Source organism: Herpailurus yagouaroundi, unplaced genomic scaffold (assembly GCF_014898765.1).
Source record: "Herpailurus yagouaroundi ecotype Mexico unplaced genomic scaffold, PumYag 222, whole genome shotgun sequence".
NCBI classification, from domain to species: Eukaryota; Metazoa; Chordata; class Mammalia; order Carnivora; family Felidae; genus Herpailurus; species Herpailurus yagouaroundi.
Window position 1 is genome coordinate 804800 of NW_024412453.1, and position 12775 is coordinate 817574.

A 12775-nucleotide genomic window follows, 5' to 3' on the forward strand; every position below is an offset into this window, starting at 1 on the left:
TATCTATCTATCTATCTATCTATCTATCTATCTATCTATCTATCTATTTTGGTAGCAATGCCTCATTTCTCCTTTGAAAGCCATCCCACCTACACTGTATTTAGACTTGGAGGGAACACTATAAAGATCCAGCCAAGGTCTACTTAGGTAACTTGAACTTGACGAAATAAATACTCTTCTGGAATTTGAATTTAAAACCAAAGCAACACAAGAATCAAAATGAGACACAGCTGGTCTGATTGTTCAGGTTTTCTTCCAATTCTCTAAAAGTACATCATATCTTGGGGTGCCTGGGTGGCTCAGTCGGTTAAGCGTCCGACTTCAGCTCAGGTCATGAACTCGCAGTTTGTGAGTTTGAGCCCCGCATCAGGCTCTGTGCTGACAGCTCGGAGCCTGAAGCCTGCTTCGGATTCTGTGTCTCCCTCTCTCTCTGCCCCTCCCCTGCTCATGCTGTGTCTCTCTCTGTCTCAAAAATAAATAAAAACATTTTAAAAAATTTTAAAGTACATCATATCTTTTCCAATAAATTCTAATCTGAGTTAACCAAAGATGGTTTCCTTTGCACACAGCCAAACAACACCAGTAAAAGAACCACCAATGTGGTAGAAACTCACATCTACCACAGATACCCCCTATATAGCATCCATAGCAACTGATCTTAGCTCTGCCAACATGGGAAATTAATATCCTTATACAGCAACTGGTTGGTCAGTTTGGGATGCCCTTCTTTAGCCAAAATAGACGGTCCCCAGTCCCGATTCTGTCATTTGAATCTATATTTAAAAAAATCTATACAACAGCTCTTTGGGTATTTAATGAAAGCCTAGCCTCGGAGCTAAACAGGCCAACTCTCAGAGCACCTCCAAGCCTCCCTGTGAGGCATCTTTTTGGCATTTGGTAACACACACTCTGGTTACTGAGCACTTTGGCCGTGAATGCAGAAGTTACAGACTGCAATGTTACATAACATAAATTGAATGTATCTTCAGCACAATGATGCACTTTCAGATTTAGATAGGTAATAGATATAAATAAAAGACAGACTTCCTATACTGCTCAGACTGAACTGCACCTGACATTATTTGTCCTTGAGAGATACAGATGGGCCTTCTTTGGTCCATGTGATGGTGAGATCTTACCATGATGCCAAGAGGGATGGTGAACCCTAACTGTTGTTTCCCCTCTTGGAAGGAGCTAGACAGGCTTGGAGCATCATTAGAGCTCACCTGTGGGGGTCCCCAGTTGGTGTTATGTGAGACTTAACAACCCAGACTTTGAAAAACATGGAGTACACTGTTATGTTGCTCTATCTGAGCCAAGAAGACCAGCCAATGTAGGTGGGAAGTGGGCAGGACCTCAGACTATGGCAGAGCTAGGACTTCCCTCCTTCTCTCAGCCAAAGATGAATTGGCCCAGATTTATCAGGAGCCAGAATCATTTTTTTAACGTTTATTTATTGAGAGAGAGAGAGAGAGGCAGAGAGAGAGAGACAGAGAGACAGAGACAGCATGAGCAGGGAGGGGCAGAGAGAGAGAGAGAGGGAGAGAGAGACACATAGGATCGAAAGCAGGCTCCAGGCTCTGAGCTGTCAGCACAGAGCCCAACACAGGGCTCAAACTCATGACCTACAAGATCATGATCTGAACCAAAGTCAGACACTTAACTGACTGAGCCACCCAGGCGCCCCCTGTCAGGGGCCGGAATCTTATCAGGGGCATCTGAAGATTCTCATTTGGGGGATAAGCTGGCCCCCAGCCGGTGGATGACCTCAGGAGTAACCATATCCAGAAGCAACTGCAACTGCTTACAGGTATCCTCAAGCCATCACTCACATTTGATTTCAACTGAATTAAGTGGGAAGCCTGAGTCCACACTGGAGGTGAAGTAGCACCCAAAACAAGCAAGGCGCAGAAACCAGTTAAAGAACACCCCAAAGTGATCTCCGGAGCTCTGCAGGCGACAGTCTGGAATAAGACAGTGAGCAGAACTGACAAGTGGACGCCAGAATATGTTCAGAAAATGTGGCCTTTTGTTTTTGCATGTGTGTGTATTTTTCTATTTCCTGGCCAATCATACCATACACAGTGCTTTGCTGTCTGCCTTTTTCACTGAGTAAGATATAATGACTATATTCTCATGTCAATAATATTTTAATCACTGTGACTTTTTAAGTATAAGCTGCATATGAAAACGTACAGGTTTTAAGCTGACAGTTTTGTCAGTTTTGAAAAGTGTGTTCACCTTTATAGGCACAATCTCAATCGAGACATAGAACATTTTCAGCTGTGGGTACCAGGTGGCTCAGTCGGTTAAGTGTCCAACTCTTGGTTTCCACTCAGGTCATGATCTCACGGTTTGTGAGTTCGAGTCCTGCATCGGGTTCTGGGCTAACCGTGCAGAGCCTGCTTGAAATTCTCTCTCTCTTTCTCCCTCTGCCCTCCCTGCACCCCGGCTCGCACACTGGTGCGTATGCTTTTCCTCTCAAAAATAAATAAATAAAGTTTTTTTGTTGTTTTTTTTTTTTTAAGAAAGAACATTTCCAGTTGTTAGCAGGCTACCCAGATGTTGTGACATTTTAGTAAGTGTGCAGCAACCAAATTTGGGATACACTTTACTTACATAAACCCCAACTGGCAGCCATTTAGGAAGTTTCCAAATTTTTGTTAGTATGAATACTGACGCAATGAATATCACTTTAGCTACCTATATGTGCATATCCTTAAGCAATTCCTCAGCAAAAATTTCTAAAACTGTAATTCTTAGGTACAAAGGACTAGGCTTAGTAATTATTAGGTCAAAGAAAAGTCATTAAGTCTTTTGATACATGTGGGTAATTTTCTCTTGAGAAGGATTATACTGATTTACACACTCATCAGTAATATATTAGGGTACGTTTTTCCTCCTCTTCCTCTTGTTCATGCTTGCGGCTTGAGTCCTCTTTCTTTTGACATTATTACTAAGACCATGCTTTATATTTATGTACGTTTTTGCAGTATATCTTTGCCCATTTTATTTATATTTAAGAGGACAGGTGATTCCTTTTTTTTATATGTTTATTTACTCTGAGAGAGAAAGAGCATGCACTCATGCAAGCAAGGGAGGGGCAGGGAGAAAGGGGGAGAGGGAATCCCAAGCAGGAGCCACACTGTCAGCACAGAGCCCGATGCAGAGCTCGAACTCATGAACCATGAGATAGGACCTGAGCCAAAATCGAGTCAAACGCTTAACCGACTGAGCCACCCAGGGCCCCCTTCCCATTTTGTTTTCAACCTATGCCTTACGTTTCTCTTATACATTGCTTAGACTTATACATTGTTTGTCCAATCTGATAGTCTTTACCTTTTAGCAGAGAATTTCAATCCATTTACATTTATTAGATAACTGATACTATCTGCTATCACTTCTACCATCTTAGTATATATACTTTTCAGAATTCGTAATTCCTTGCTGGCTTACTTTTATCTTTGTTCCTATATTTTTTTTTTTAAATTTTTTTTTTCAACGTTTATTTCTTTATTTTTTGGGAGAGAGAGAGACAGAGCATGAACGGGGGAGGGGCATAGAGAGAGGGAGACACAGAATCGGAAACAGGCTCCAGGCTCTGAGCCATCAGCCCGGAGCCTGACGCGGGGCTCGAACTCACGGACCGTGAGATCGTGACCTGGCTGAAGTCGGACGCTTAACCGACTGCGCCACCCAGGCGCCCCTTTGTTCCTATATTTTAATTTCTAAATTGTTTCTTCCACATTCAAAAAAAGTCTATGACTTAGGTCAAGAACTCACACTTTGTGAGTTCAAGCTCCATGTTGGACTCTGCACTGACAGTGTGGAGCCTGCTTGGGATTTCTCTCCCTCTCTCTCTGCCCCTCCCTGGCTTCTCTCTCTCTCTCAAAAAATAAACATTAAAATAAATAAATAAATAAATAAATAGTCTATTTGAACCAATACGTCTATTCCAACAATTAAATAGCTTATTTAGCATTTGTTAATCTAGACTCATCATTGACTATGGCTTACTTTTTTAAAGTTTCTTTATTTATTTTGATAGAGAGAGAGAGAGACAGAGCCAGAGAGAGAGTGCATGAGCACACGAACAACGGAAGGGCAGAGAAAGGGAGAGAGAGAGAATCCCAAGCAGGCTCCATGCTGTCAGTGCAGAGCCTGATGCAGAGGCTCGATCCCACAAACCATGAGATCATGACCTGAGGCAAAACCAAGAGTCGAACATTTAACTGACTGAGCTACCCAGGGGCCCCTATAGTTTACTTTAAAAAAAAATTTTTTTTTTAATGTTTGTGTGTTTTTGAGAGAGAGAGAGAGAGAGAGAGAGAGAGAGTAGGGGGAGGGGCAGAGAGAGAGGGAGACACAGAATCTGAAGCAGGCTCCAGGCTCCAAGCTGTCAGCTCAGACAGCGAGATCATCTCACAAACTGCGAGATCATGACCTGAGCTGAAGTCAGATGCTTAACTGAGCCACCCAGGCACCCCTATAGTTTTCTTTTTTTAATTATAGTTGGCACACAATGTATAGTTTACTTTTTTTGCCAACTTTATTAGGTTATGTTGGTAATTGTGATCAAGCTAGCTTATAATAATAACATGTGGTAGCTACTGATTTTGTCAGCCCACCCAAGTTTCCCAACCCTTCTTCTTATAACAGACTCTGCTCTCAGAGCCACAGGGATGTCACATGATCCAGGCCTGATAACTGTAAGAGCTCATTCTCCCAACAACAGAAGACCAACCAATCAGAACTCTTCCCCAAGACTGATTATAAATGCAGCAGGAGAAAGCCCACTTCTTCCCCTGGGTCTCCATCTTCCCACAGGGTTGATTATCATTAGGTTGATAGACATAGACGTGCCCTATCTACAATAAGAGCAAATGAGGCAAGGACAAACCAGTCAGAGTCCCAGCAGGGAACAGATGTCATACCCAAATTAAGAGAGCTTAAGAGAGTTTCATAAAAGGACCACTTGCAAAGATGTGGGCATGGTGCTGGGAAGCCATAGGGGATAGTGCAGTAACTGGGGGCTAGTGAGAGCAAAGGGACAAGGGCAAAGAGTAGCTCCTGGAGCCCAAGGAGAGAATTATGTAGAGAAGACTGCCTTTGGAGGAGTAACCCTTAGTCAAAGGGTAGAGCCAAGATGACCCCATGTTAAATACCCAGCTCACTCTCCCCTCACTTTCCAATCTACTGGTCCCTCTGGCTGAGCCCAACCAGGAGTCAGGGTAGAAAGGCAACCCCCAGTGATGCATTCCTTACAGGTCAGTATCTCAGGGAGGAAGCAGAGTGGATCCAGAGGGCAAATAAGACAGCTGGCACAGATGAGGGCCACTGCGGCAGAATGCAAAATGGCCACGACTCGTCCATTCCTGTATGCATCCTGGCAGTATAACTTTGTAGCTCCTCCTCTTCAGAGGTGAGGTCTATTTCTCACCCCTGATTCTGGTCTTAGCCATAACCGGTGTGCCACAAAGGAAGGCTTGAAAAACACCTATGCTTTGGGGATTCCCTCTCTTGCCGTGCTTGAAACCCTAGGCAAGTGTGTAAATGTGCCTAGGTTAGCCTACTGGAGGAAAAGAGACCACATGGAAGACAAACAAAGCACCCATGCCAACAGGCTGCCAACTGGCGGTCATGTTAGTGAGGCTATCCTAGGTGATCCAGCACCAGCCAAGTAACTGTCTGACAATGACCCTCGACAGAGCCCAGCAAAGATCAGCTGAATAGACTCAGATCAGAAGACCATCCAAGTAGCCCAGAGAATCATGAAAGATAATAAGGGATTGTTGCTTCAAGCTACTAAATTTTGGAGTGGTTTGTTACACAGCAAAGCTAACTGATACAGGTGATAAGGAGAATTCACCTTGCAATTAACAGGGTCTCAGTTCCAAGTATCTGAAGCCCTTGTCCCTGGAGCTTATTCCATTCCCTATGTCCTTCCCACGAGCCAATCTGTTTTCCTACTGCTAATTTCAGTAGGGTTTCTCTACTTTCAATTAAAAAAAATTGTGAAGCTTTACTTTTTCTCTGTAATCTGATATAGCTTAAAATGTACAGAAATCCTTCGTTCCTCTCAAGAGCATTTACCCACGAAGCCTATTATTCTGGGAGAAGAAAAGTTTCTTGGGCAATGTTCTCATTTCTTTTTTGGTTACTTGCCTATTCTGGTTTCCAATTTCTTCTTGAGACAAAATTGGCAAGTTAGAATTTCCTAGAAAATCGTCCATTTCAACCAGATTTTCAAACACATTTTTATACATATTCATACATTATATATATAATATATATACACATTCTTTTTAATATATACATTCTTTTTAAATCTTCTATTTTCCTTTTATTAAATCTTTAACATTTAGCTCATGATTTATCATGTTTAATATATTTCTTCATAAAGACCGGATTCAAAAACACAAAAGCAGGGGTACCTGGCTGGCTCAGTTGGTAGAGCACGTAACTCTTGATCTCAGGGTCATGAGTTCAAGCCCCACACTGGGTGTAGAGATTACTAAAGAAAATAAATAAACTTTTTTAAAAAATAAAATAAAAACACAAAAGGATATATGCAATATTAGTGTGCATCATCCTTAACTGCCCTGATCCAGTGATGTAATCAGGAAGATACAGGACATAGCAACGGCTTCTATTCAGCATCTTGACTCTAAAGAGTAAGAAATCATTGCTAAAACCATAAAATGTTGAAGAAAGTGTCTTTAGACAAACCTACAGAATCCTTTCGTAACTTCTGTACTGCCTGGCAGAGAGCCCCTGCTCAACAAAATTAGTTATTATCATTGGCTATTATTCCTTGACAGGTCAGAAGGTAACTGGCATCCCTTCTTGAGTAGGAGAGACTCACCCAGGTATTAATAATAATTCAGAAACCATTTGTTCAGTGCCTTTTTTGTGCCAGACACTATTCTGGATGTGGCTCAAGTCTCACTGAATATTCACCAAAAAGGAACGATGATTTAGGTATTATTTTCCCCATTTTAAAGATATGAACTAAGGACTACAGAACTTAAATTATTTTCCCAAGATCACTGGCACAGTAAGTAAATGGCAGCATTGAAATTCGACACCAAGGTTTCTGGCTCCAAAGTCCAGGCTCTTTTCTCAGCATTGCACTCCAGACTTTGAGGTTTTATGTCAAGTAATGGAAATGGAGACAGCAATTACCTCATAAGGGCATTCTCTGGGTGGAGCACTGTACAGAATTATCAGTGCATTCATGATTAGGGGGGAGACAGAGCAATCGAAATGCCCTTAGCTACTTGTACCCAAGGGCTCACCGTGTGGCGGGCAGTGTGCTAAGCACTTTCATGCAATGGCTTTTTAATCCATTTGTTGTTAACGCTACTGTGTTTGTTGTTCACCCTTTTTCATTTTAAGGATTTAAAAAAAAATCATTACAACAAACCCATGTGGTTGGTACTAATATCCTAGTTTACGGATAAGGAAACTAAGACACGGAAAAGGAAAATGAGACACCCAAGTTCCCCAAATGACTTGCAGAGTCAGGACCTAGACTCTGATAGGTCTGCCTATAGAGTCCACAGTCCTAACCACCATTGTCTCTGGACATGATCAATAAATTACCTACCTTCCCATTTGTAGCTGGAGATGGTTAAATCCTATAGAAACCTGGGGCAGAGAAAAAATGAGATGCATTCCCGTATGAGGTTGTCTATGACTCTCTGAACCACACTGAGATCTGTGGATCTTTTACGAAGTCCAGTGTGATGGTTTCCAGGAATTCTGTACTGTGGTGGCCTCTTGGGTCAATGGGATCTAAGCGGACTGACCGGAGATCCTTCCCCCACCATCCCCATGAAGAGTGGAGTCTATTCCTTTCCCACTTGAATCTGGGCTTGGCCGTGAAACTACTTTGTTTCAGCAGGACATTATCAAACATGATGCGCAGACTGAAAAAGCACCTATGTGTTGGGGCATGCTCTCTTGCTCTTCTTGGAACCCTGAAACCACCATGTGAACAAGCCGGAGCTAGTTGCCTGGGGGATGAGAGGTTATGTGGAGGAGAACCAAGGAACCCAGGCTGACAACCTGCTCACTGCCAGTCATGTGAGTGGGGCCATCCTAGATCATCAGATATCCAGAGACACCGGCAAGAACCCTTTACATTTTGTGCCCAGGACAAGTACCTCACTTGACTCACCATAGTTCCAGCCCCAAGAGACAAGTCCTCTTTTCTTGTTCTAAGAAGATCTCCTGGGAGGCTGTGTATGTGGTTAGTATTCTAAGTGCTGGGTAACTATAATGTCATATGTAATGCTTATGGACCTCTCTACAGAATCCAAGAGACCACAGGATCGAGGGCTTCCAATGAGGAGGGACCAAGACCATGCCTGCAGACGACCAGAGGTAACACCCAGGAACTCTGCCATATTTTCAGGTCCCCCACCGGCGGATGCCTATTATATTGTCTCTTCCCATTCGCGCTGAATGGTTGGATCGGCAACTAAAGTCACTGGGACAGAGCCTGTTCGTCAAGTTTCCTCAGGTAGCCTAGTAGGCCATAATGTGGAGCTATCTGTAGAAGAATGCCAACTACACAAAGTTCTACTAATATGCAGAATATTTCCTGGCTCAGACTGGGGTTAGAGTAGCAAAGGGGTAGAAGAAGGAAGGAGCCCAGCACATCCCTTTGCATAGATGGAGACTATGCTTGTCTGCTCCATGAGCTTGCTGCACACCAGGTCCTCCAAGGTCACACAGGAGGAGGGCATCCCTCCCTAACTGCATGACTCTTACAGGCAGCCAAAAGAGAGCCTGGCCAGGTTGGCGAGCAGGTGTGACCAGATCTTTAATCATGTCTCCAGCCACAGATGGGAAAAGGTCAATGAACTGAGTTAAGCCAGTTCAGGAGTCTGGACCGATTTATCATCCTTAGTGCCAACTGACCTTCTTGGAACTGTGTCCAGAGATAGAATCATTCCAAGTAGGCTGCCAAATCCTATGCATGCTAGCTGCAGGGAGTACTGTCTGCCATCCCCACACCCAAAGCAATGAATGGCTGCACTGCTCCATTCATACGCACAGGGGTCTCCTACCACTTAGGGAGCTTGCATGCCCCTAGGAAGGACTGCCAAGTGGCAGGCAGGGGGCCTGTGAGTCCTTCAGAATCACTTGGTGGCCATCTGTCCTTGCTGCCCACCCAGGATATATTCACTGTTATTCATTACCACCCGCCATCATCACCTTCACACATATAGCGCTTGCTATGTATCAGACACTTCTACAGATAAATATACACACTGGATACTCATAACAAGAGTATTATTTTATCCATCTTTCAGCTGAGGAATCTCAGGCACAAAGAGATGTAAGTACTTTACGTTGCCCAAAGTCACCATTTCTGAGCCTAGGAATGCTGGCTCCAGCCACAGTCTAGATTTTAACCAGTACACAATCCCTCTTCTCCAGTTCTCCTCTGAGGGACCACACCTCCCCGGCGCTCAGATCACCGAGTGGCCAACGGGGCCTCGACACCAGCAGTAGGCACATGACCAGACCTGGCCAGTCAGCATCCTTCCGGCTACAAGTAACCCACGGCACAATGAGACCTCAGCCTTTGTCATTTGAACTGCAGCATCGATAAGACATAAGACCATAGGTATCTCAGCCCTCACGCTCCCTTAGGAGAAAAGCCTTTCTAAAACAGGTAGCAAGACAGGAAGCTTAGCCAAGAAAGGGAGAAAGGTCCTGAGGACCTCCTTCTGGTACCTTGATTCACTGTGTCTGAAGCCAGTCTCTCTACCCTTGGGCTTTTCAGCTTCGGGGACCAAAAGTTTCCCTTTCCACATAAACCAGTCTGAGCTGAGTGTCTGTCTTAGGCAACAGAAAAAAAAGTCGATAGAGAGAGCCAAGATACAGGAAACATCATCCTCTTGGCTGCTGCGTGAGACTGAAGCCTTGGGCTGCATGAACATTCAGAGCTGCATAATGGAGCCAGGATGAACCCCCAAACTTCCCTGCTTATTATCCTGGGGAACGAGAGAAGGAATTGCATTAAAAGGGCCAGGAAGTGTGATGTAAGAGAACGTGATGAATGGGCCCATCTTCCTCTCTGCAGAGAAGTCTTGGTTGTTTCACGGTGAACTTTTGGAGTTCTTAAACCCAAGGACCACAGTTTCCGAGCAAAGGAACTGTCACCACAAGCTCTAGAGTGTTCATGTTGCTGTGGCGACAGTTACGTCCCTGATTTGCAGCGAAACGGCAGATGACCACTTACAGAAGGCCAACCCTGGTCGACAAATGCAATGACAGAAGGTAGTCACCACTCACGACTGGCCAGCCGTCGGCTGTCAGGTCTAAGTGGGTAAGGACCGACCCAGTAATGAAGACAATGCCACTGGGGGAAATTCCAGGAAGGTGAACCAAAGCAGGAACGAAGTAAGAGAGGCAGGGGTAGTAGCCACACACAGGGGACGCAGTTCATTACTGGGCCAAAGGAAGAGTGTGCGTGCTGCACAGTCCCACCAAGGCGTGTTCAGCTGTATGGAAAAGAACGCCCCCTAACAATGAGACTTTACTAAGAGGAGTTCCTCATCTCACATACGCACTCCGGGCAGAAGAGAACTCAGAGTTGGCTCTGCAGCTCACCAGTGTCATCAATGACCCAGGTTCCTTCCACTCTTCTCCCCGACTCGGGATGAGTGCATCTCCCTCATTAACCTAAAGGTGCTGCCACAACTCCGTACATTATATCCTCCCACAAAAGTCCCCAACAGGAAAAAGGAAGGGATGTCTGCTCTTATCAGAAAGTCCTTCCTAGAAGGCCTCCCCCAAGGGTCCCACTGAGCAGAACAGGATCACCTGGTCACTCACTAACTACAAGGGAGCTTGAGAGGCAAGTATCAGGCATTTTCAGCTTTTGGCACGAAAGCTGACATCTGCCAGAAAGAACACAGGGAGGGTGGGGCGCCTGGGTGGCGCAGTCGGTTAAGCGTCCGACTTCAGCCAGGTCACGATCTTGCGGTCCGTGAGTTCGAGCCCCGCGTCGGGCTCTGGGCTGATGGCTCAGAGCCTGGAGCCTGTTTCCGATTCTGTGTCTCCCTCTCTCTCTGCCCCTCCCCCGTTCATGCTCTGTCTCTCTCTGTCCCAGAAATAAATAAACGTTGAAAAAAAAAAATTTTTAAAAAAGAACACAGGGAGGGCTATGAACGGCTGTTGAGTAGGCTTTCGACGGTGTACCCCAAGTTTTGGGCCCCAAAGCCCCAAGGCTTTATTTGTTAATGTTTATTTATTTTGATAGAGAGAGAGACAGAGAGACAGAGACAGAGACAGAGACAGAGACAGAGCGTGGGTGGGGGAGGGCAGAGAGGGAGGGAGACACAGAATCCGTAGCAGGCTCCAGCCTCCGAGCTGCCAGCATAGAGCCCAACGCAGGGTTCGAACCCACAAACTGTGTGACCATGACCTGAGCTAAAGTCGGCCACTCGACCGACTGAGCCACAAAGGCTCCCCCCACAAAGGCTTTGGTCATATCCTTATAGGGCTCATACAGTCATTCACTATTAAGTTTCCTTAAATCAACTTATCTTTTCTTTAACCTAAATACCTTTATTTAGGTAGGAAATTTTACATCCCTACTGTAAATTCAAAAACCACTACCAGACACATTTTTCTAATCTATATTAAAATAAGTTCATAATGATTAAAATAAAAGTTATTTGCCTGTTTTACCCAGCAGGACCCCCTGCCCCACCAATAATAGCCAGACTTTGGGACACACATAGCAGGGTAAACTCCTTTCCTCCTAATTCTTGGGCCCTGGTATCAGGAATCCCCTCACAAACTTCTATAAAGTGCATCGTAAGGTACCGTCCTGACTACATTTTTACAGTAGTGGGAACAATCTAGCATCTGACCACCAGTCTCCATGCCGCGCCCCCCCCCCCCACCAAAGATGAAGACATTTAGCAAAACCATAAGAGGGGAACTAGCTGGCTTCCTAGGAAGTCACACCCCACTCCCAAAATGCTTTGTTTTATCCTTTCTGCTAAAATGAAAAATGTCTCAGAGGCTGAAGGGACCACCTCATGCCTTGGAATAAGAACAGTCCAACTTTTTTGGGGGCACCTGGGTGGCTCAGTCGGTTAAGTGTCCAACTTCAGCTCAGGTCACGATCTCACGGTTTGTGAGTTTGAGCCCCGTGTCGGCTCTGTGCTGACAGCTCAGAGCCTGGAGTCTGCTTCAGATTCTGTGTCTTCCTCTCTCTCTGCCCCTCCCATGCTCATGCTCTGTCTCTCTCTGTCTCAAAAATAAATAAATAAATGTTAAAAAAAAAAAGTCCAACTTTTTTTTTTTTGGTGGGGGGCGTCTAAACATACTCCTATTTACCCAAAAGGAGGCACTGACTATGGGCTGAGAGAGGTGACAGGTGACCAACGCCCCATTACTTACATCAGAGGCTGGACCTTTGTCAGCGCCTGGGCAGGAGAAAGTGACAAATTCATGGCACCGCTTGTGCACGACGAAACAGCAGACTGCAAAAGACAAAATAAGGGTAGGAGGAAGGGAGGAAGGGAAGTGGAGAGGGGGGAGAGAGGGAAAAGGGGGAAGAGATCATTAAACCTGACTTCTCAAAAAGCAAAGGCTTTTACACCAAAATAAACAATGACATCAGCTTCCACACCTTACCCTTTTTTGAAGCCAAACCCTTGGGTACCCTCCTGCCGCATCTTGCAAAAGTGTTAAACTAGGGGTTCAAGAGATCACAACCGCTCAAAATGACACCCCTCCCCCT

The 12775-nt window shown here is 45.0% G+C and overlaps 1 protein-coding gene across 2 annotated transcripts in view; it reads right to left on the bottom strand.

The window, feature by feature from the left end:
• Window positions 1-12775, bottom strand: part of PRKCB (protein kinase C beta) — a 328287-nt gene that overhangs the window by 183771 nt on the left and 131741 nt on the right. For both annotated transcript variants that reach the window (XM_040458748.1, XM_040458747.1), the window contains exon 2: window positions 12433-12515. In XM_040458748.1, the coding sequence (XP_040314682.1) occupies window positions 12433-12515 (83 nt within the window). The remainder of the gene's footprint in view (window positions 1-12432; window positions 12516-12775) is intronic.